Source organism: Dipodomys spectabilis, unplaced genomic scaffold (genome assembly GCF_019054845.1).
Source record: "Dipodomys spectabilis isolate Male_0828 unplaced genomic scaffold, ASM1905484v1 ptg000251l, whole genome shotgun sequence".
Lineage (NCBI taxonomy): Eukaryota > Metazoa > Chordata > Mammalia > Rodentia > Heteromyidae > Dipodomys > Dipodomys spectabilis.
The window spans coordinates 104,762-129,380 of record NW_024870928.1 but is presented as its reverse complement, the minus strand read 5'-3'; the positions used below and the strand labels follow the sequence as shown (position 1 = coordinate 129,380).

The following is a 24,619-nucleotide window of genomic DNA, read 5'->3' as shown; positions in this document are numbered from 1 at the left end:
GGGCTACAGTGGGAGATTCCTGCACGTCCCGCACCCCGTCTTCATCTAAAGTGTTTTATGTTTTGTTTGTGTTAGGAGAGTTGGCTCGGGTCCACCGTCAACTTGGGGAGCCGGGAGGCCGGCGGCCAGGGCGGGCAGGCTGCTGGGCAGGCCTGGGCCTGGCGTGGGCTGGGCTAGCCTGGGCAAAGGCCCTGCCATGAGGGCCCAGGGTTGGGCCTGTCTCTCTCTCTTTCTCTCTCTCTGTATATATATGGCGCCACTTCCAGTTTTCTGCTGGTTCCTTGGAAGTGAGAATCTCCCGGATGTTCCGGGCCTCCAACTGCGATCCTCCAGATCTCAGCCTCCCACCAGGATGACAGGTGTGACTCAGAGGAGCTGATGGACGCGTGTGGCCCTGTGTCCTAACCACACGCACACATCCACATATAACCATATCCTCTGGACAAAACACATTTCCAGATCTCTCCATAACCCGAGAACAACAGAAACACCTTCGTGAGGTTTTCCTTTTGGGGGGGAGGGGGCGACGCTCCCCTCTCCTCTGTGGTTTTCCGTTTGTCCCTTGCCACACGCCCAAGGTGGCAGGAAATCCGCACAGGTCCGGCTTGTCCCCCCCCCCAGACCCCCCTACATCCCCCCCAGGCCCCCCCTGCCTCCCCCCCCACACCAAAACACCATGGTTTTTGTGTTTGAGCAAAGGATCACACACACACACACGCACACACACACGCATGCACCTGCACACACCCATCCGTGCAAAGATGGCGCATGCAGAACTTGCCAAGAAATCCAATCCGGGGTGCGCCGTGTGTGTGAAGGGAGAAAGGCAAATCTGAGGGGAAGAGGCGGCCCTGTTTGCGGGGGGGTGGTGGCTGGGTGGTATCGGGGTGCTGGCTGGCGAGGGGAAAGGGGGGGGATAAAAAAAAATGGATTCATTTTCCCATTGTTTTTTGCAAAGAGAATTGAGTTTTGTTTCTTACCACGCGACAGTAAGAAGTGGGGTGCGGTGAGCAAGGCATACAAAGAACGGGGGGTTTTGTCTGTGCATGCATGCGTGCGTGCGTGCGTGTGTGTGTGTGCGTGCGTGTGTGTGTTGGACTCATTGTCGGTGGACTCTGTGCGCAGATGTCCTGTCCAGGGCTGCTTCATGCTTTTTATTCGCACAGCGGGGTGCAGGCTTTGGGGGCCCAGCTCCCCTGGACGTTGAATGATGAGATTATGATGGCCCCCACCGCACCAGAAAGCCACATCCTAGAGATATTAGAGAAGAAACGTGGCCATCGACACCCCAGGGGACCCATGGAGGGCTTGGCCTGTCTCTCCACCCCCCCCCCCAAAAAAAGAGAAAAGAAGATGTGTAAGTGTGCAAGCGAGAGACAAAGACCCAAGCCCGCCACCCCCCAACGCGGACACACGGTGGATGTGTATTCTTATTTGGGGGGTAGAGATTGGAAGGCGATCGTTTATTCATTTGCATCTTCTGGGGTGCACAGGGGTGCAGCTATGGCCTGCTGGGGGCGCTACTTTAGTCCTTTTATTCTCTTTATTCTTTTTTTTTTTTTTTCCCCTCCTTACCCACGGCCTGCTTTGCCGACAGATCAAATCAAAAGGGAAAAATGATCGATTTCATGGCCTTTCTGCAAGAGAGAGAAAGAGAGAGACAGAGGCTTTTAAAAATTGCCATTGTTTAAAGAAATGGGGTTCCAAACCTGCATTTGCCTGCTTCCCCAACCTCCACAAATGTCACGATTTCTACCATCACCCGATCATTACGATCATTATTACCATCACTGCAATTATTATTACTACTAGTATTACTCTAATTGCTACTTATAAGTATTCAAACCCGCTGGAATCCAGAAATACTCTTTCTTCGTCTTCAGTTTTCTGTCTTTGTTTTTATCCTGGCTGCAAAGCACCCCTGTGAGCCCCGACCCCTGCAGGTGAGTGAACTTGCGATGGCGAACCGCCTTGAAAATGGAGGCGTTCTCATCTGGGTAGGGAGGGGAAGGCTGTGTGTGTGCACGCGTGTGCACGCGTGTGCATGTGTGTGTGGATGTTAGGCAGGTGTGTCTCTGCAGAGGGGACTTGTTCAGCATGCCATGGGGTGAGTGCACGCGTGTGTGTGAGCGTGTGTGTGTGTAAGAGTGTGTGTACGTGGGGGTGTGTGTGCACACTTCTCTTCTGGCACAATGAGCTACCTGCATGTTGCTGGGTTTTTGTTACTTTTTGTGTTTTGGCTCCTGAGTAATGGGTGTGTCTCCCTTGCATTCAGAGTCTTAGCCATCAATGTGTGTGTATGTGTGTGTGTGTGTGTGTGTGTAAGTATATATATGTATATATTTAAGTATATATATATGTATATACATATATTTAAGAGCTTTGTTGGCCTGGAACAAAAACAAAAAGAAGATTCCAGGCCTAAGAGCTAGGAAACAGGAGTTATTGAGCAGATACTTAACTGAATTAATCATTTCTTTGAAGAAAATGTATATATTATTCATATATATATACTTGTATATATATATACTATACACACATATATATATACTTGTGTATACATAGTATCTATATAGTATTACACACACACTCCCCTCCCCCACCTCCTCCCCTCCCACTCACCCTCTCCCCCCCACCCTCTCCCCCTCCTCCTCCCTCTCCCTGCATTCTCTGTCAGCAACCACAGTGGTGGCTCCTGGCAATACCTCAGTTTACCCAGTAGGCCCCCCGTCCTCCCTCCACGCTTCTGTGAACCCCACTGAGCCGCCCACCAGCTGCACAGGGGACAGAGGGACACACGCAGAGGGACAGAGGGACACACACAGGACAGAGGGCCGGGCAGCCTGACCTCTGCCATTCACTATGATCTTCTGGGGTCTTGGCCTGGTGTTTGCAGCGCAAAGATGGCGGCCTGGAGAGGGATCATGCTCATTTTTCTCTCTAATGAGGGGAAGCCAGGGCCGACACACCCTGGTTGGACACTGTGAACGTATATATTCTGATATGTAGGTATAGACTTGGGTTTGTATATGCATATGGACAGGTGTGTATATATATATATATATATATATATATTTCTTTTTCTCTTCTTATTTTCACCTGGGACTCTGTGGCTCACAGTGATAATGCTTTTTAATTTTTTAATAGATGAAGAAGGGATGGAATAAAAAACAATTCTCTCTCCAAAATAATAATAATGATAATAGTGATATTAATATTAATAATAATAATAATAACAATCCCATCTCCTTCATTGGTCCTGGATCTGCACGCATTTATTTTTTCTTTGTTTTAAAGGACACAGGATTTTGCCAGTGGGAAAGCAGACCAACCACCACCCCCCCAAAAAAAAAAAAACCCAAACATCACCCTAAAACAAAACCCACACCTAGATTGCCAACGCTGGCTGGGTAAACCCACAGGCCCGCCATTGAGCCTGGCCGGCTTTGCTCTATGCAGCTAGTTTAGGGAGAGGAAAAAGGAAAAAAAAATTAGCTTGGAGTTTGGTTTCCAGAAACATCGCCCTGATGTTTCTTTGAACGGTTTGTCAGCTCTGCATGGAATGGGTTAATTCATGTCAAACCCATTGGGTAGATTTTAGGAAAGGTGAAGGAAAAATAAAAATGATTGTATATATATATATAATTTATTATTCGTGTATAATATCATATATAACTATATAATATATATTTTTTGTTGTTGATTTCATCTCTTGGAGTTCATTCTGATTAGAATCCTCTATATTCCTGTAAGGAAATGTTTTGTCAAATTGTGTAGTCATTTCTTTCTTTTTTTTATTCTTTCTTTCTTTTTCTTTTCTTTTTTTTTTTTTTTTTCAAATTACTGACCAGTGACAATTTATTATATTCATTAGGTTATTTTTTAGATGCTGTATTTGTTCAGCTTCATGGTCTATTTTTTTTTTTTTAATGAGACAATTGAAGCCATTTATTGTCTGAGAGAGACAAACTGCAACCACCACCAAAAATTCAACTAAATTCACCACTAAATGTAATTTCACCCATAATGCTTTTTAGCATACTTCTTGTTTGGTGAGAATAAATAGAATAAATAGAATAAAAGAAGTTTGCTTTAGAGAGACAACCTGTCCGGGGGACCGTGCATGACATGGCTTTCTGCTTTAGCTATCATTGAGGTGTGGTGGTGGTGGTGGACATTTAAATTGTGAGTTAGGATTACAAAACACCCAAAGCTGGAGAAGGGGTGAATTTGTGCAAAGTGCGTTCCTTGTGTGTGTTGGAGAGACAGAAGCATCTCCACAACACCCCATTGCTGCAGAGAAGCCGACCCCCGAATAAAATAATAGCAAAGAAAGCCAACCTCTAAAATCAATCAATTAATTAATTTTTAAAAAGCGCATTATTTGGACATCTACATCCAGGAAGTACACACTTTTTTTTTTTTAAAGGATTCTTTCTCTTTTTTTTTTTTTCCCCTTTGTCTTTTAGCTCTGAACCTGATTTTTAATCATGTTCATGGTGAAATTCTCCTTCCACAGAGATGAACTGAACCCAGAAAAAAAATATTTTAAATATAGAAATATACATTTTAAATATAGAAATCTAAATATCTTAAAGAGCTTTTAAATTGCTTTAAACATATATATATTTATATATTCATATAAATATATCAAATAATATATATTTAATATATAAATATATTTAATATATATTTATACTAAATATATATTTAATATTTAATATATTATATACTATATATATTTAGATAACGGTTTTAAATCAACCATTCGATACATATTTTTTTTTTTTTCAAATGCTTGGTTTTAATCGGGCCAACGATGTTTTCTTTCACGCCGCAGCGACATTATGTGGATGGTGGAAATCCTGTTTGGGTGACACACTTTTCTATTTCTTTTTTCTTTCCGTCTCCCCCTTTTCCATCTGTCCAAATCCGGCCCAGTACTTTTTCTTTTCTTTCTTTCTTTCTTCTTTTTTTTTTTTTTTTAACAAGTTTCTCACAAGGACAGAAATGAGACAATGGAACGGGCCGGACACCCCTGTGTAATCTGTGATTGGATTTTTTGCTCTCCAGAGCTGATAACAGCAGTTTTTCTATAGTGACACATCTCAGGCAGGAAAAGAAAAGTCCTTTAAAAACACCAACAACCACCACACTATGTTGGTTGGTCCTAAAGGTAGGCTGTACCTTGAGGAGGGAGGCTAGGCCCCAAATCAATGCATCCATAGATAAATGAAGAAATGAAAATGAAACACCACAGGCCATAACAAATCTCCAGGAGTGAGCGACTGAGATTTCCTGACAGGGCTGTTGTGTATAAGCAAAGATCCGTGGTTTGCGTGTATGGTGTGGAGTCTTGGTGTTCACAAAAGAAAAAAAAAAATCTGTCAATTTGCACTGTGGCTTTTTTCTTTTTTCTTTCTTTTTTTGGTATCCTCCATTGTTTTAGAAGGAAAAAAAAAAAAAAGAAAGCACAAAATAACAGACTGGAGAAAAGCAAATCCATTGTAAGGACGTCAGGCATTTATTTCTACTTCTGTGTATAATATTTATATTAATCCTTTTATTTATATGTATTCATGTCGGTCTTGGGGCTTGAACTCAGGGCCTCGGCTCTGGGGGCTCAGGTCTTGGCTGGATTTAGACTGACGTCCCTTCCCCAATGTCAGTGTATTGTTAAATAAATAACTAGAATAGAATAAAATGTTCCCTGCTGGAATGGTACAGGGGGCTCACGCCTGTCAGCCTAGTGACTCAGGAGGCTGAGATCTAAAGGATCACCCATGGAGGCCAGTCTGGGTAGGAAAAGTCACTGAGACTCTGATCGCCAGTGAGCCACCAGGCAAACAAAGAAACAAACAAAACACAAAGCCAGAAGTGGAGCAAAGCCTCAGCCCTGAGCAAGAAAAGCTCCAAGCACCCAGGATGTGAGTTCAAGCCCCAGAACTGACAACAACAACAACAAAGATACATATAGTGTATATGGTGTATATATATATATATATATATATATATATATATATATACTATATATATAGTGCTAGTTACATAGAATGTAGAACATACTATAAATATTCTATATATCTGTATAATAGATAATGATTTATACACTTATATGTAGCTATATGTAGTAGATATTATTATGCAGTTATAATGGTGTAAGATAATATATAGCATATAACTAGTATTACATGTTATTATATGGCATTTATTAATGAAGAAAATATATTATTATATAGTTATACACAACTATGTGATATATATAACTATATAATATGTGAAATTATAGTACACATATTATACTACATATAATACACTATCATACACTAATTATATAATATACACACTATGTAATGTAGTTGTATAGACTGTATGATACACTAGGTGTGAGGGGAGGGCAGGGTCATCATACTGTAGGTGTGAGGGGAGGAGAGGGTCATCACGCTGCAGGTGTGAGGGGAAGGGAGGGTCATCACACTGCAGGTGTGAGGGGAGGGCGGGGTCATCACACTGCAGGTGTGAGGGTAGGGCGGGGTCATCACACTGCAGGTGTGAGGGGAAGGGAGGGTCATCACACTGCAGGTGTGAGGGGAAGGGAGGGTCATCACACTGCAGGTGTGAGGGGAGGAGAGGGTCATCATTATGCAGGTGTGAGGGGAAGGGAGGGTCATCACACTGCAGGTGTGAGGGGAGGGCGGGGTCATGGCAGGCAGGGGCGTGGGGAGGGCGGGGTCATGGCAGGCAGGGGTGAGGGGAGGGCGGGGTCATCACACTGCAGGTGTGAGGGGAAGGGAGGGTCATCACACTGCAGGTGTGAGGGGAGGGCGGGGTCATCATTATGCAGGTGTGAGGGGAAGGGAGGGTCATCACACTGCAGGTGTGAGGGGAAGGGAGGGTCATCACACTGCAGGTGTGAGGGGAAGGGAAGGTCATCACACTGCAGGTGTGAGGGGAGGGCGGGGTCATCACACTGCAGGTGTGAGGGGAGGGCGGGGTCATCACACTGCAGGTGTGAGGGGAGGGCGGGGTCATGGCAGGCCGGGGTGAGGGGAGGGCGGGGTCATGGCAGGCCGGGGTGAGGGGAGGGCGGGGTCATGGCAGGCCGGGGTGAGGGGAGGGCGGGGTCATGGCAGGCCGGGGAGGGGCGTGGCGCGCCCCCTTTCTGGTTGGTGCCGGGGGTCCAGGTCCTCGCCTCCAGCCTCACCCTGGGCCCCGCGTCCCGCGTCCCCCTGCACCTGCACTGCCCGCACCACCCATCACCCACCCCGCAGCGCCACCCTGCAGCGTCCCCGCAGCTCCCCCGCCGCGCCCGGGATTCGAACTTCAGACCTGGCAGGACCCGACCCAGGCCCGGTGCAGCCGGGGCGGAGATGGAAGAGGAGGCGGACGGTGGGCGGGGTCTGCAAGACGGGGCGTGCAGACTTGGGGGGGGACAGGGGTGAACCCGGTGATACCGCCCTCCCTGCAGTTCATCCCAGGACCCCCCCCCCCACCCCGCGTCCCCCGGCTCCACCTGGAGAGCCAGCGGAGGGACGCGCGCTCCGAACCCCAGGCCCCGCCCCGCCCCGCGAAGCCCCGCCCCACGCCCCGCCCCCGGCCACGCCCCCTCACGCTCCGCGGCCTGTGGGGGAGCGTGGACTACTTTCTCTGTCCTCTCGGCCCCGCCTCCTGGCGGAGCGCGGGGACTACTTTTCCCCTCCCTCCGCCTCGCTCCACCCCCCCTCGGGTTTCGCGCGGCGGAGCGTTTCGCGTCGCGCCGGCGCCGCGCGCCCCGGCGGAAGGAGACGGCGGGCACCGCGCACCGTTTATAAGCGGTCTCCTTGCGCGGCGCCATTTTGAGTCTCCCGGTTGTGTCGGCGGCCCGCCTTTCGCCCGCTCTCCAGGCCGCCTCTGAGGACGCTCCGGGAAAGGGGAGGCGGAGACGGGCCCCCGCGGGCCTCCCGGACAGCACCGAGCTCCACGCCGCGTCCTTCCCCCTCCTCCCCCCGTCCCCGTCCCCGCTCCCTCCCCGCTGCTCCCGGCGCCAGGCCGCGGACCGCCCGGCTTCCCCCGGAGGTAACTCGGGGCGGCGTGGGGGGGGGCTCCCCGGCTTCCCCCACCCCGAGCGCGGCGGGAGGCCGCGGGGGAGGCCGGGCGGGGGCGCGGGCGCGCTCGGAAGCCCCGCGGCGGCGTCGGGGGGGACGGGCGGGCGACGCCCGGGACTCGAGGGCGGGGTCTGGGCCGGGCCGCGGCGCCGCGGGGCCGGCGGGGAGGGCGGGCCTGGGGAGGGGGCGCCGCCGCCGCCGCCGCCGCCGAGGGTGTGTGCGTGGGGGGGGTCGCCCGAAGTACCCGGATGTTGGCCGGGGTGGGGGCGGGGGAGCGCCGTGCGGGGCTCCCGGGCCGAGGCCCGGCGCGGGGGTCGGGGTGTCTGTGCGTGTGCGTGTGTGTTTGTTTTGGGGGGGTGAAGGGGTGTGTGTGGGGGGTGGGGTCGCCTCTGCCTTTGGGATCGTGAGGTGGTGTTAGTTTTTGGGGGGTGGGTGGGTGGGGGGGACGGCACCTCTGAAGTTCCCATCTGCCCTAGCGTGTGTGTGTGTACGTGTGCAAGGGAGTCGGCGAGGGGGGTGCGGAGTTCCCGGGATCCCCCCCATTTCCCATGGGGGTGCGGGGGCGCCTCGCTCGCCGTGTTGGGGGCGCCGCGGAGAGGGCCTGGCTTGCGCGTGGTTTGGGGGTGAGCCGCTGCGGATGTCGGGGCTCTGCGGTGAGTTTCGGGTCCAGAGCAACTTTTCAGCCTTTTTTTTTTTTAAAGAGCCAATGACAACAGCCAACACAAAACACAGCGCGAAACACAGCGCGAAACACAGCGCACAACACAGCGCACAACACAGCGCACAGCACAGCGCACAGCACAGCGCACAGCACAGCGCACAGCACAGCGCACAGCACAGCGCACAGCACAGCGCACAGCACAGCGCACAGCACAGCGCACAACACAGCGCACAGCGCAAAAACTTGTTTCTGGGTCGGGGGCGCGGGTCACGGGTCGGGGTGGGGGGAGGAGTGGGGGCGCTGGGCGGCCCTCGCACCCCGCCCTTCGAAGAGCGCCGCCGGCCCCGTCACCCCCCCCTGTCTCGGGCGCTTTGTCTGCCGAGCGGGCCTCGGCCACACGGTCTGCGCCCTCCCCGACGTCTGTCCCCCCCCCCCCGACGTCTGCCTCCCCCCCCCACGTCTGTCCCCCTCCCCGACGTCTGCCCCCCCCCCCCCGACGTCTGCCCCCCTCCCCGACGTCTGCCTCCCCCCCCGACGTCTGCCCCCACCGACGTCTGCCCCCCCCCCCCCGACGTCTGCGCCCCTCCCCCACGCCTGCCCCCCTCCCCGACGTCCGCCCCCAGGCTGGGGGCGGGGGACGGGCGGGCCCCACGGGGCTCTGCGCGGCCGCCCAGCACCCGCCGGCGGCCGTGTTTTTCACCCCAGACCCGGTGAATGCGGCCGCGCCGCGCTGCCGCTGCGGCGTGGGTCGGGCCGTGTGCGTCGGGCCGTGTGCGTGGGTCGGCCGTGGGACGTCCTCACGGGCGAGCCGGGCCCCGGGCGAATGGAGGGGGCGCGCGGGGCGCCCGCCGGGTCGTAACGGCGTCGGTGCGGGCCGAGGGGCTTCGGGAGCCTTCAAAGCAGCGGACGACGGTACATCCCCCCCAGCCCCACACACGCCACAGCACGGCGCTTCCAACCTCCCTCCCGAGAGAAGAGCGCAGAACAAACCACGTTGGCAGTGACGTGGAGCTGGGAAGGCGCTGCGCAGCGCTGTCTGCGTGCATGAGGCCTGGGTCCATTCCTCAAGTGGCTGCGCCCGCCTTGAGCTGAAGAGCTGGGGGACAGCGCCCAGACCCAGAGTTCAGCCCCACGACCGACCAAAACAAAATCTTGAGCTGACTTTGAGCAGCAAGGTTATTGTGTAGAAACGGGTGACCAGGGGTCCAACTTGAACGAGCAGAGCAAAGCCAGTGACACGCGTGGCGTGTGTGCCCGGGGAAGCAAGGAGGTGCGATCTCCACAAATGTGTTGAACCGTGGAACAATTTGGGGCCTGGGCAGAGATCCCTGGGCCCACCCCACCCGCATCTACCCACCCGCTTCTACCCACGTGGGTGAGCGCGGGTGGCAGGCATGGCTCCCGTGGTGTTGCTGCTCCCGGAAGGGTCGCGGTGGGAAGCATCGCGCTCACACAGACCGTGGCATTGAGGCCTGAAAGGTGTGTGTGTGTGTGCGCGTGCATGGTGGGGTGAGCTCGCTGCTCTGAGCATTTATCCCTGGCCGGCGTGGGGTGGTGCGGAGTGGTTACAGCTTGGTCAGGACCCGTGAGCGCGGTCCGTCCGTCCTGCTCCACCAGCCAGCGTGGAGACGGGGCTCGTGTCCTCTGTAGACTTGGGCAGCGAGCGGCTTCCACGCCGGGCAAGCCGGGGCTTGACTTGGTTGGAAGGCTGGCCCACGAGCCCACCCCGGCCCGGCCCCGCCTTCCAAGCGCTGTCATCCGTCTGCGCGCTCCCCAGGGCCAGCCGGTGGGCACCTTAGAAAAGGCTGGGCTTCCACAATCTTCCACCCCGGAGTGGTGCCAGCCCCCAGCCAGGGCCCCCCCCCCACTCCCCCCAGCCCTGCCAGGGCTGGCTGCGGTGGTGGTGTTTTTCTGCTTTGTCTGGTCTTTCATTCCAGCACAATCGTGTGAAGTGCGCTGATAGTAACTGTCCCATGCCCGACAGGCGAGAGGTGGAGGACAAGCCGCATTCGTGCTGCCCTGGAAAAGTCTGGGCACACGAAAAAGCCCTCCGCACCCAGGGTGCCAGGACAAAGTGATCCCGGCCATCTGACCGGATGCAAGCAAGTAGGATGCCCGGAAAAAGCCAACGACCACGCGAGCTGCGATTGCACGTGCAGAAACTGCAAGCAGTGCTGTGGGGTGGCCAGGCCCCCTCTACTCTTCCCATGAGCGATCGATCCCCTTCACAGCTTCTATGACAAGCAAGCTCAGGGTGTTTGTATTTGTAGAGCGTTCCTCCCCTCCCCCCCCAAAAACAACCCAAAACACTTGTTTTAAACCAGTCTCATTGGCATCAGGAAGGAAGCTTATTGTGAGTTAGCTTTTTGGACGTTTAGTGGTTTATGGAAAATTCTGGAAAGTTTTAATTTGTGGGGGGCGGTCCTGGAGCTTGAACTCAGAACCTGGGCACTGTCCCTAGGCCTCTCTGGACTCAAGGCTAGCACTGTACCCATTGAGCCACAGCGCCACTTCTAGCTTTTTCTGTGGATGTGGTACTAAGGAATTGAACCCGGGGCTTCATGCATGCTAGGTGAGTGCTCTACTACTGAGCCACCTTCCCAGCCCAAGACTTTACATTTTCAAGTTCTTGTAGCCGGGTGCCAGGGGCTCCCGCCTGTCATCCAGGACGCTGGAATCTGAGGATCGCGGTTCAAAGCCAGCTTGGGCAGAAAAGTCCGTGAGACTTATCTTCAGTGAACCACCAGAAAACCAAAAGCTGTGCTGTGGCTCAAGTGGTTGAGTACCAGCCTTGAGCTGAAGAGCTGAGGACAGCGCCCAGGCCCAGAGTTCAAGCCACAGGACTGACCAGAATAGAAAACGAAAAAAGTAGTTGTCTGCAGAATACATAGTTGGAATGAGGGCGAGAGTCTGGGGAAGGCGATGCCGCCCCACCAACCTGTGGAACCCCGGACAGCTTTATGGGGATCGCAGTAAGAGGTACGTTGTCACGTCCACTTAGTTTATTTGTTCCAGAAGCAAGAATGCCTCCCGGGCTTTTGGTGAAATGATTTGCAAGTGGATTAAGTATTCTTCCAAAAGGATCCTGCGTCAGCCTAATAGCTCATGCTCGTTAGTGCTTCCTATGGATAGCACGCGCCGTCTGTGGACTTCTGCTCCTCAAAATTAATGAGAATGGGCAGATTTAAAGGTTCTTTTTGAAGTTCATGCCCAGGAAAGTTATGAAAAAAATTACATGTTGAACTTTGCTTTCCTTTTTTTTTGTCGTTGTTGGTTGTGGGGCTTGAACTCGGGGCCTGGGCGCTGTCCCTCAGCTCTTCAGCTCAAGGCGAGCGCTCTACCCCCTGAGCCCACACACAGTGCCACTTCTGGTTTCCTGGAGGTTTACTGGAGATGAGTCTCAAGGAAAGCCGAGCGCGCCGGTGGCTCACACCTGTAATCCTAACTACTCAGGAGGCTGAGATCTGAGGATCGCGGTTCAAAGCCAGCCCAGGCAGGAAAGGCTGAGAGTCTTATCTCCAGTAAACCACCAGAAAACCAGAAGTGGCGCTGTGGCTCAAGTGGTAGAGCACCAGCCTTGAACTGAAGAGCTCAGGGGCAGCGCCCAGGCCCAGAGTTCAAGCCCCATGACCAACAACAAAAAAAAGCTCAAGGACTTTCCTGCCCAGGCTGGTTTTGAACCAGGATCCTCAGATCCCAGTGCTGCCTGATTGTGATCTCTGCTCCTGTTGGAAGAACAAGCTTTTAACAAAACTTATTGTAACAGTTGTGTGGAGTGGTGGGGTGTGTGTGTTTATGCGACTTAGTAAGTGGCTTAGGTTTTATGCGGGCACCCGGAAAGCCTGTTGAAACATCTCATGATAAACCGGGAACTTCGGGGCTGGAGACAGACGTCACTAGACAGAGCTCGCCTGGCATGGACAGCCCAGACTTCCGGCTCCAGGACAGACATGGCCAGCGCAGACGGAAATGCCTTTTTGTGCTGTTTTTCTGGAGTGCGGGGTGCACATCGAAGTGTGCGTTCGCTTTGCTCTTTGCTGCTCCCCGATGCTTGTGCTCAGTGGCTGTCCCTCAGGTGGGCTTTTTGTTAAAGTACAAGTCTAGTGCTCTGCCACCTGAGCCACAGCTCTCCTTCCGGCTTATTCTTGGTAGTTAGTTGGGGCTGGCTGACACAGAGCGCTCAGCCTCTGGAGTCATTGGGGTGACAGGCCTGAGCCCCTCGTGCTCATGGGCGACCTCCTGCCCCGCCCCGCGGCCCAGCAGGACTAAAGCTTAAAACTAAAGCCTAAAAATGGCTTTAAAGGCTGGCATAGGGCTTCTTGGTGTCAGGCTCTTAATACATTTTGGTTAAATCTTTGAACTGTTCATCAGGTTTTTCCTTTCCAGAATTTGAAAGGTCAGTGAAGGGGGGCAGGGCTGAACCCTCAGATCTCACGGGTAATCAACACACTGGAACTGGACAGAAAACCTCAGCCTTTAGCCAACACTGCTCGCTAAAAGGCGACCCCCGAACAGCGCAGGGGACTGTGCTGTTTACATGATGGTAACTCACAAACAGACTCATCCCAGAAGATTCATTCAGCTCACCTGTCTATCCCAGGCGCTCTCACTGAGTCACCGCGATGATCCTTTTATTCTCCTCCTCTTCCTCCCCCTCCCCGTCCTCCCACCCTCCCCACCCTCCCTCTTCTTTTTGAGACGAGCTTTCAGTGTGTAGCTCCAGAGATCTGACCACTTAGGATCTCTTGGCCTCCGCCTCCTGAGCCTTGGCATTACAGGACTGGCTGAAGTTTTTCTTGGAATATTCCAGATGTTTTCCTGTCTCTGATTTCCTTTGAATTTGTTGGAAAAACACTTTTTTTTTTTTTCTGATCGCCTTCCTGTGTGTGGCAGTAGCAAGGCTGACCAGCTTCCTAGCGCTGTCTGTGTTCTCCCTGGTGCTCTTCCACGCCAGAGTCTGTCCACGGCGCTTGCCGTGGTTTTCCTTGGGGTCCGATCGCTTGCATGCTGCCAAGCAGCCTTGTCGATAACTGGCTTTGTGCACGGCGCAGGGATTTTTCACATGGATCTTCGAAGGTCATCGGTCTTCAGGTCATAAAAGCCTTACCCACGGCGAATAAAATCTTCGCGTCAGTGCTGACAGTGGATCTGAAGTGTGAGTGAAAAACAGCCACACAGAAGTGACAGTAGGCTTTATTAACAGGATTTACGTGAGCTGATATGGTGGTGATGTGTGCAGCATGTTGACACGGTTCTGGGATCCACACGGAAGTGCGGTAGTTGCAAACTGCTCCCCGTTTTTTTGTACAGAGGAACTAAATAGCTGTGACAGGCTTTATGAACTTCATGTTTTCTTTCACTTTTTTTTTTTTTGGTGTCAGTTGTGGGGCCTGAACTCTGGGCCTGGGCGCTGTCCCTCAGCTCTTCAGCTCAAGGCTGGCGCTCTACCACTTGAGCCACAGCACCACTTTCGGCTTTTTGTGCTTATGTGGTGCTGAGGAATCGAACCCAGGGCTTCAGGCATGCAAGGCAAGTGCTCTACCACTGAGCCTCCTTCCCAGCCCCCGTTTCCTTGATGAAGAAAATAAGCACCTTCCCCACCAGCAGTGGGTTTGAACTCAGCCTAGTGTTGAAGGTGAGCGCTCTTACTGCTTGAGCCGTGCCACTTACCCACTTTGCTTTTACTTTCCAGATAGGGTCTCCGGCTTCTGCTTGTGCTGGCCTTCGTCTGTGTTCCTCCTGTGTCTGCCTCCCCTGCAGCTGGCCTGGCCCACGTCTGCTAGGCTTGTTCTGTGAGGCAGGATCTCCTTCTTGCGCTGGGGCTGTAAACATGAGCTCCCCGCAGGGCCTAAAGAGGGGTAGCGTTTTGATTTCTGTTCTGGCTCCGCTTCCTTCCGCTTTATTAACCTGCAGCCCCCCCTCCTCCCTGCTCCCCACTCCTGAGAAGACAGACTGCAAGGCTTCCCTCCCTCCCTCCCTCCTCCCTCCCTCCCTCCCTCCCTCCCTCCCTCCTCCTTCCCTCCCCCCTCCCTCCCCCATCCCTCCCTCCCTCCCTCCCCCATCCCTCCCTCCCTCCCTCCCCCTCCCTCCCCCGTCCCTCCCCCCTCCCTCCCTCCCCCTCCCTCCCCCCTCCCTCCCTCCCCCGTCCCTCCCCCCCTCCCTCCCTCCCCCGTCCCTCCCCCCTCCCTCCGTGGCTGGGCTGGACTGTCCTCCTCTGGCCACCGCCGCATGGAGCAGCGCTGTCCCCCGTCGATCTCCGCCTCAGGAGCCTCCTCCTTGTCCTCCACTAGTTCTTCCCGCGAACGGCGACATTTGCCTGATTCGAACGAGTTCTCCCTCGTTCCGTTTCCGCCGGCCACGCTCCCTCCGTTAGGGCAGGCCCGGAGCCCGCGGCGTCTGTGTCGTCGGGAGCCGATCTGTGCAGGAACCTCAGACATGTCCCCGGCTTCTAGAAGTCGTGATGTCCCGGCGGCAGATTCGGGCAGTTCGTCCCGTGTCTGCTGCTCGCAGCGTCGCTCTGGCGGCCGTGGCTCGGTCCGTCTGTGATCCGCGCTGTCCTGTGTTCCTCAGGTGTCCTCCGGCCTGAGCGCCGGCGCCTGTGTGCGCGTGCGCGTTCCTGGACACCCCCCCCCCCCCCCCCCGTTCTCCGGTCGGGGCATTTCCAGCACTCTGGGTGTCTAGGACGTGCTCACACCTGCTCGGTGGACCCGGTGGACCTGCCTGGACCCGTGCCGCCGCCCTCCCCGCTCCTCACGCCTGCGCATCAGGTGCGAAATGGGGCGTTGTCGGTGCTTGTGGCCTGTGTGCGCGCCGGGGGCGCTGGCGTTCCAAAGCAAGGGACGACGGCTTGGCGGCGCGGTCAGACGCCACCATGTCCTGCTCGGGAGCCCCGGGAGCCGGCGCGGCGGGATGGCGGCCACCCCCGGCCGCGTCCCCGAGTGTGGCCGAGCCCGCCCGGCCTCAGCCAGGGGGACGGGATGTACCTGCAGCGAGTCTGGAAAGCCGCGCCCCGCGGTCCGGCCCGCACCTTGGCCCCCGCGTCCTGAGCAGCCGCTCTGGCCTGCTGGGGGGCGCGAGCGTTTCCTGTCCCTGTGGGGTCCCCGGGTCCTTCCAGCCTCGGCCCCCTCCCCCCCCGTCCTTCTGTGTCCCCCGGCACGGAGCAGCCGCGACCCCTCAGCCTCGGGCCTTGCGGGCTCGTGGAGCACGCACATAGGACACAAGTGGATTCCGTGGGCCAGTTGCGGGGTTGGCAGTGCCGCATGCGGAAATAAAAGGGGCGCACGTGCTTGACTCAGAGAACTCCGTCTTCCATCTTGGCAAACTGAAGACAGCCCAGGTCACTCACCATCCCGAGTACTGCACATGCGTGTGTGAGGCGTGTGAGGCGTGTGTGAGGCGTGTGAGGCGTGTGTGGGACGTGTGTGGGACGTGTGTGGGACTTGGGAGAGCCCCTGTTGCACACTGCGCCCTGAGTAAAACGTCCTCAGTTGGTCGTGGGGCTTGAACTCTGGGCCTGGGCGCTGTCCCTCAGCTCCTCAGCTCATAGTGAGCGCTCTACCTCTTGAGCCACAGCGCCACTTTTGGTTTTCTGGTGGTTCTTGGGAGATAAGAGTCTCATGGGTTTTCCTGTCCAGGCTGGCTTTGAACCATGATCCTCAGATCTCAGCCTCCCAAGTAGCTAGGATGATGGGCATGAGCCACCGGCTCCTGGCTTAAAAACCACCCCATTCCCCCCCCCCCCCCCTTTTAAAAGTAGTATCTCATGACGCTTATATGAGTGAATTTAGATGTCAGTTTGGTGCGTGAAGTTCTGTAGTTTTGCACTGCACTAGCAGCGGCGCATCTGTGACGGAGATTGTGGCCACAGAACCCAAAGTACTTGCTCATCTAAACCTGCACAGCGTCTGTCCGCGTGCTCACCTCTGTAGGTGAAGTCCTGTCTTCACTGGACCAGTCTCTTGTGGTGAAGGCATTGAGGAAACCTTCTAAGATGTTTTTAATTGTTGTGACACGGCCCTGAGGGAGCCCGGGTATTTGAGGTGTTGTGAAGTGGGGTGCACTGCTTTGGGCGAGGGTCGCCCACAATGCACGGAGAAGAGACAGAGGGTCGTGTCAGAATATGAACCAGAGCGGTGCTTGTGCAGGTCACTCACTGTTGAGAGAAGTGGCGATCTCTCTCGGCGGGCTCAGTGCTCTGTATCTGCTGTGGATTCTCTTCCCAGGGCATCTGGATGCAAGGCTGAGCATTGCTTGTGTGAGGAACCTTGGCATTCTTCCTGCCTGCCTAATGGTGTGTGCACGTGGCTAGGGTGCTGGGTGCTGCCGCAGGGGCCGGAGGGAGAGCGGGGCTCCCATCCCCCAGCTCGTGGGTTTGAGCTCGTGGGTTTGAGCTCGTGGGTTTGAGCTCGTGGGCTTGCTCTGTCCCGCAGGGTCTGTGACAGGAGAGGTTCCGTGGGTGACCGGGCCGTGGTTTAGTTTTGGTGGCTGGGTGCTCGGATAATTTCCCCCTTTTTCTTGTTTTTCGTGGGGCTTGAACTCTGGGCCTGGGCGCTGCCCCTGGCGCTTCAGCTCAAGGCTGGGCGCTCTCCCACTTGAGCCACGGCGCCACTCCCAGCTTTTCTACGTCTGGGGTGTTGAATGGAACTCGGGCCTCACGCGGGCGAGGCGAGCGCCCCCCAGCCCCCCAGCCCCCCAGTGTGTTGTTGTTTTTGCAGGCTTTTCCTCGCCAGCACTGAACCTGCGGCATCATTTGGGTTTTTAGACTCGATCGTGGAGAAGGGGGAGGGGCGGCTCGCGCGGGCCGCTCGTGTCTTGCGTCCCATGTGCTTTGGGGGCGTCGTTGCTTGGCACAGGGCAGTTCTGAGCTCGGAAGCGCCCGCGTTTTGGAAGAATTGGTCGTGGGGGTGAAGCGGGGCTTTGGAGCTCTGTGCGTGGACACGCGGGGTGCTGAGGGGCGGGTGGTCCCCGTGTGAAGTTGCGTGAGTGCTGCACGCCAAGGCCCTTGGCATGTCATGCTCCAGCGCTACCGCCGCCGCCGCGGCGCGTTTGTCCCGAGCGCTTCCGGCGCTCTTGGGCCGGTCCGAGGTCTTGGGCTGGGCTCCCGCGCTCACCCCGAGCCGCGCCTCGGCTGCCCGGGCTGGCCTTGAGCCGTGATCCTCCTGATAGCTGAGACGCAAGGCGTGAGGCACAGGCGCAGCCGGGATGAGCGGAGGCCTGGCTCCTCCGCAGAGGGGCGCCGAGGCGAGCGCTCCACCACTGCGCGCCACGGCCCCGCGTGCAGCCGAGCCCGGCCGGGCCGCCTGGGGACGCGTGAGCCGGCGGCAGAGGCGCCCGCGCGGCCTTCTCTCCCCGGCAGGACACGCGTGGTGTAAGCGCGCCTTTCTGTGGGCCGGGGTGGGAGTGCTCCCGGACGCTGTCACCCGCCTGACCCCGCGCGGCCCCCCACGGGGCGCTGGACGGGCCGGGCTGGGGCCGGGCGCGGGTGCACGGCGGGCGGGGCGGGGCCCGCGAGGCCCGCATCCTGTTGACAAGAGCGACTGTCACCGGGATGTCCCCGCGTGAGACTCACCTGCGTGCACCCTGGGGTCCCCGTGTGTGCACCGCGGGCCGTGCGACCGCGGCGTGGAGCCCTGACGTCACCACGCTATTAGTATTCTTGCGCAGGGTGACCCAGTGAGCAGTGCGGAAGCCACGGGGGCGGGGCCAGCGGGATGGTAGAGGGGCGGGGCCGTGGGCGGGGCCAACGGGATGACGGAGGGACGGGGTCGTGGGCGGGGCCAGCGGGATGGTGGAGGGGCGGGGCCGTGGGCGGGGCCTGTGTTCCACGCCGACACCTGAGCAGCCAGACCGGCCTGCGCCTCGAGGCGCTCACTAGCGCTGCTCCAGCGCCTCGCCTTCCTGCCCGGGAGGTGCGGGCCGCCTGCCAGTTAGCCTCCACTTGCGAGATTTCCTCTTGTGGAGCGGTGCACGGGACCCGGGTCTGCTTCGCTCCGGGACTACACCCGGCTTTGCGGGGAGAAGGGCGGCTCGGCTCGCCTAGCTGGCAACCGAGGTCGGCCGCGGGCCGCCGTCCTGTGCGGGCGGGGCCCGGGGGCGGGCGGGGCCCGGGGGCGGGCGGCGTGTGCACGCGTGGGGCCCCTCCCTCCCCGGCGCTTCCGATGCGCGCAGCCCGCAGCAGCCGGGTCCGCCCGTCTGGAGCGCGGTGCGCGGCGGCACACGCTCCGTGCCCGCGCCGTCCCGTCCCCCCCGCGAGTGGCGCCTCGTGGCGGGGGTCGCCCGTGTTCCCGGCGGTGCCGGGCCGCTCGGGCGTGGGGCGATCGCGGTCCTCAGAAGGAAGGCGGCGCGCCCGGGGCGGCGCGGTGTCCCGGCTTGTGTCCGTTGTGGGTGTGCGGCCCTGGCCATCCTGGCGTAGCCGGCGGGGGCTGCGCGGCACCGGGCGGCTTGCTGACCGCGGGCGGTCCGCGCACGCGCGCGGCGGAGGCGGGCGTGGGTTTGGGTCGGGCGCCCGCAGCTCGTGGCTGGAGCGGGACTGGGGTCCCACGCTCGGCACGCTAATGAGTTCCACCGTTTTCTCCCCCTCCTCCTAGGGCATCTGAAGTTGATTCTCCACCTGCGTTGAAAACCCCGCGTGGACAATGGCTACGCAAGGTTTGTGTCACGAAGGATTAGTGGGGGGCTGCCCCCCTCCACACCCACCCCCCTGCCGCGCCCGCCCGCTGCGCCCCGGGGCCCGTGATCTCCGACGCCCCGTCCGCGATCACGCGTGGGCGCCCACGCGCGCGTGCTTTAATTTCCACAGCAGACCTGATGGAGCTGGACATGGCGATGGAGCCCGACCGCAAGGCGGCGGTGAGCCACTGGCAGCAGCAGTCGTACCTGGACTCAGGCATCCACTCGGGCGCCACCACCACCGCGCCGTCCCTGAGCGGGAAGGGCAACCCCGACGACGAGGACGTGGACACGGCGCAGGTGCTGTACGAGTGGGAGCAGGGCTTCTCGCAGCCCTTCACACAGGAGCAGGTGGCCGGTGAGCGCGGGCAGCCCTGGACACATCGCGTGGGGGGGGGAATGGACGGAGGGCGGAGCGGGGGCGCGGCATGGCGCGGGGTGACGAGGGCGGGCGTCGCCCGTGCTCCCCCAGACATCGACGGGCAGTACGCCATGACGCGCGCGCAGCGGGTCCGCGCCGCCATGTTCCCCGAGACGCTGGACGAGGGCATGCAGATCCCGTCCACGCAGTTCGACGCCGCGCACCCCACCAACGTGCAGCGGCTGGCCGAGCCGTCGCAGATGCTGAAGCACGCGGTGGTGAACCTCATCAACTACCAGGACGACGCGGAGCTGGCCACGCGCGCCATCCCCGAGCTCACCAAGCTGCTCAACGACGAGGACCAGGTCTGCCCCGCGTCCTGGGGAGGGGGCGGCGGGACCACGGAATCGGCAGCCGCCAGGGGCGCCTTGCATGCGGAGGCTGACGTGGCGTGCGCCCCCCGCAGGTGGTCGTGAACAAGGCGGCCGTGATGGTCCACCAGCTGTCCAAGAAGGAAGCTTCCAGACACGCCATCATGCGCTCCCCGCAGATGGTGTCCGCCATCGTGCGCACCATGCAGAACACCAACGACGTGGAGACGGCGCGCTGCACGGCGGGGACGCTGCACAACCTGTCGCACCACCGCGAGGGCCTGCTGGCCATCTTCAAGTCGGGCGGCATCCCCGCGCTCGTCAAGATGCTCGGGTGAGGCCCGGCCCGAGCCGCCCGGCCCACGGCGCATGCGCGCGCCCCGCGGGCTCACCCCCCCCCCCCCCCCCGCCCCCCCTCCCCAGGTCGCCCGTGGACTCCGTGCTGTTCTACGCCATCACTACGCTGCACAACCTCCTGCTGCACCAGGAGGGCGCCAAGATGGCCGTGCGCCTGGCCGGCGGCCTGCAGAAGATGGTCGCCCTGCTCAACAAGACCAACGTCAAGTTCCTGGCCATCACCACCGACTGCCTGCAGATCCTCGCCTACGGCAACCAGGAGAGCAAGGTGTGCGTGCGCCCCAGGGGGGCGGGCCCGGCCGGCTGGAGGGTGTGCAGGAGGGAGGGGCCCGCCGGCCCGGGGTGCTGAGCCCGCGCGTCCCCGCAGCTCATCATCCTGGCGAGCGGCGGGCCGCAGGCGCTGGTGAACATCATGCGCACCTACACCTACGAGAAGCTGCTGTGGACCACCAGCAGGGTGCTCAAGGTGCTGTCCGTGTGCTCCAGCAACAAGCCCGCCATCGTGGAGGCCGGTGAGCGCGGGGCGCGCGTCGGAGCACCCCCCCCCACCCGCTGAGACCGGCCCCCGCATTGAGGGGACCCCGCCTCACGGGACCGGCCCCACCCATGGCCCACGGCCCCGCGCCCTGGGGAGCGCCGAGCAGCCCCCGCTCAGAGGACGTCGCCGTGACCCCGGCCCCGGCTGTCCGGCTGTGGCCACTGGGCCGCTCCGGGCCTCGCCCCAGGGGCCTCGCCCCGGAGCCTCCGCGGTCCTGCCGGCTGGGGCGCCGGGTCGCAGGCACGCCGCACGGGGCAGCCCACGGTGACGCGAGCCGCGGCCCTCGGGAGCGCATGCGCGCCGTCCCAAGCCTCCGCTGGGGTGTGGGGTGTGTTGGAGCAGGGCGCAGGCGCGTGCGGGGTGCGGCGGGCCCCCGAGCACTGACGTCAGACGCCAGCTACCCGACCCGCGTTCCCCACGAGGGGGCGCCCGCGCCGCCGCCGCCGTAGCACTGCGACAGAGCCGGAGACCCGCGGCTGGAGGCTCCAGGCCAACCCGAGCCGCAGGAGCCTCCGCTGCGGCAGGCCGAGGCGCGGCTCCCTCCGGCCGGAAGCCCCTCCCGGAGCGGGTTTGAGACAGTCTCCCGCCCGGCTGGCGCCACCGCGCGTGCGCACACAGGGCCCGCCGCGGCGCGGCAGGACTTGCGCTCCTGCCCGGCTGGCTCGGCAGCGATGCTCAGCCCTCGGCCTCCTGAACGGCCGGGCCGTGCCGAGACGCGCGTGGCGGGGTCCACGTGGGCCTGGGAGTTTGGGGCCGTCGCTGCGCGCTCCCGGGCGTGTGCCGCAGGCGGGCGCGGGCATTGGGGGGGGTCCGGCGCCCAGGGTGACGCGGCGCTGTGCGCATGCGCAGGTGGGATGCAGGCGCTCGGGCTGCACCTGACCGACCCGAGCCAGCGCCTGGTGCAGAACTGCCTGTGGACGCTGCGCAACCTGTCGGACGCCGCCACCAAGCAGGTGAGCCCGACCGGCCCGCCCCGGCCCTCCCCCGACACCCCCGCCCCCGCGGGGCGCATGCGCTGAGCGCCCTGCCCTGCCCTCGCCGCCCGCCGCAGGAGGGCATGGAGGGGCTGCTGGGGACGCTGGTGCAGCTGCTGGGCTCGGACGACATCAACGTGGTGACGTGCGCGGCGGGCATCCTGTCCAACCTGACGTGCAACAACTACAAGAACAAGATGATGGTGTGCCAGGTGGGCGGCATCGAGGCGCTGGTGCGCACGGTGCTGCGCGCGGGCGACCGCGAGGACATCACGGAGCCCGCCATCTGCGCGCTGCGCCACCTCACCAGCCGCCACCAGGAGGCCGAGATGGCGCAGAATGCCGTGCGCCTGCACTACGGGCTGCCCGTGGTGGTGAAGCTGCTGCACCCGCCCTCGCACTGGCCGCTCATCAAGGTGCGGGGCGTGCGGGCCTGGGGTGGGGGGGACGGGACGCGGCCGCGCGCACCCCGGGGGGGGGAAGGCGTGGGCCGCAGCGCCTCTTCCGCCCCTTCCTCGCCCGCAGGCGACGGTGGGTTTGATCCGCAACCTCGCCCTGTGCCCCGCCAACCACGCGCCGCTGCGTGAGCAGGGCGCCATCCCGCGCCTCGTGCAGCTGCTCGTGCGCGCGCACCAGGACACGCAGCGCCGCACGTCCATGGGCGGCACGCAGCAGCAGTTCGTGGTAGGTGACGGAGGGCCGCGGGAGAGGGGCGCGGGACGGGGGGCGCGGGACGGGGGCGGCCCCCAGGGGGAGGCGGCTCGCGGGAAAGGCGCGTGTCGCTGCGCAGGAGGGCGTGCGCATGGAGGAGATCGTGGAGGGCTGCACCGGGGCGCTGCACATCCTGGCGCGGGACGTCCACAACCGCATCGTCATCCGCGGCCTCAACACCATCCCGCTGTTCGTGCAGGTACGCATGCGCGCGTGGGGTCACCAGCACGGGCGCCCGCGGGCGCGGGCCATGCCCTGCGGGGACGTGAGGGGACGTGAGGGTCGGGGTTCATAGGCAGCCGGGGCGGGGCTCCGATATCGAAGGTGCAGCGCGGGCCGCCTGCAGCTGCGGGCCGCACCCCGGTCACGCACGCGCGCCGCCCGCAGCTGCTGTACTCGCCCATCGAGAACATTCAGCGCGTGGCGGCGGGCGTGCTGTGCGAGCTGGCGCAGGACAAGGAGGCGGCCGACGCCATCGAGGCCGAGGGCGCCACCGCGCCGCTCACGGAGCTGCTGCACTCGCGGAACGAGGGCGTGGGTGAGTGCGGGGGGCCGGGCGGGGTGAGCGTGAGCGCGCGGGGGGCGGGGGTGGGTGAGCGGGGGGGTGAGCGCGCGGGGGGGGGGTCGGCATTGGGAGGGACGGGGGGGGGGGCGGCGGAGCGCGCGGCCGTGCAGCTGTGCCGTGTGTGGGTCGCAGCGACGTACGCGGCGGCCGTGCTGTTCCGCATGTCGGAGGACAAGCCGCAGGACTACAAGAAGCGGCTGTCGGTGGAGCTCACCAGCTCGCTCTTCCGCACCGAGCCCATGGCCTGGAGCGAGGTGAGCAACGGTACCCCGACCCCTGAACCCCGACCCCTGAACCCCGCCCATCCGACACCACGGCGGGCAGCGGGCGGCGCGGGCCCCGCGCGTGCGCCCCGCTGACCCCGACCCCCTCCCCCAGACCGCGGACCTCGGCCTGGACATCAGCGCCCAGGGGGAGCCGCTGGGATACCGGCAGGACGGTGCGTGCGCCCCCAACCCCCCCCCCCCGCATGACCCCGCCCCGCGCGCTCCCCTCCCCGCGTGTTCCCCGCCCCGCGTGCTCCCCGCCACGCGCGCTCCCCGCCACGCATACCCCCCCCGCCCCGCGCGCTCCCCGCCCCGCGCTGAGCACCCCCCCCCCCCCCCCCCCCGCAGACCCCAGCTACCGGCCGTTCCACGCGGGCGGCTACGCGCAGGACGCGCTGGGCATGGACCCCATGATGGAGCACGAGATGGGCGGCCACCACCCCGCCGCCGACTACCCGGTGGACGGGCTGCCCGACCTGGGCCACGCGCAGGACCTCATGGACGGGCTGCCGCCGGGCGACAGCAACCAGCTCGCCTGGTTCGACACCGACCTGTGACGGCGCTGCCGGTGAGCGGGGCGCGGGGGACGCGCGGGGGGGCACGCGGGGCGCGGGGGGGACACGCGGGGCGCGGGGGGGGGGGGGGTCGCTCCGGGCCGCTGACGGCGCGCCGCGCGTCTCCCCGCGCAGGCCGCATCCGGGCAACACCGCGGCCGGACGCTCGAGCGGCGCCTGCGCGGTCGGCGGCGGCCGTGGACGTGGACGTGGCCTCGGGAGCCGGAGCGGCAGCGGCCGAGGAGAGCGCGCGCGGGGCTCATTCAGAAAGTGCCTGACACGAACCTCACGGCGGCGCGGGCGGGGCGGGGCGGGCGCGGCGGGGAGGGGGAGGGGGAGGGCCCGCCCGCCCCGCCCCCGCGCCCTCCCCCGTCCCCCCCGCCCCCGCTTGCTGCCCGGCCCCGCCCCTCCGCAGTGACCTAGTTGGAGTCTCGTAGTTCTTCTGTCGTAGTGACCCCGCGGCCGGCCCAGAGCGCGGCGACGCGGCACGCAGCGTGGTGACGCACGCA

The 24,619-nt window shown here is 60.7% G+C and overlaps 1 protein-coding gene across 1 annotated transcript; it reads left to right on the top strand.

Moving 5' to 3' along the window:
- The first annotated feature begins 7,837 nt into the window (after positions 1-7,837).
- Positions 7,838-24,419, top strand: Ctnnb1 (catenin beta 1). Its single transcript, XM_042699461.1, has 16 exons — positions 7,838-8,055; positions 19,332-19,392; positions 19,544-19,771; positions 19,886-20,139; positions 20,241-20,479; positions 20,569-20,770; positions 20,870-21,014; positions 21,890-21,993; positions 22,092-22,430; positions 22,540-22,698; positions 22,805-22,924; positions 23,113-23,263; positions 23,423-23,544; positions 23,669-23,729; positions 23,905-24,124; positions 24,246-24,419. Exons 2-15 carry the CDS (start codon positions 19,380-19,382, stop codon positions 24,111-24,113), a joined length of 2,346 nt encoding a protein of 781 aa, XP_042555395.1. The 5' UTR covers positions 7,838-8,055; positions 19,332-19,379; the 3' UTR covers positions 24,114-24,124; positions 24,246-24,419.
- Positions 24,420-24,619: the final 200 nt, after the last annotated feature.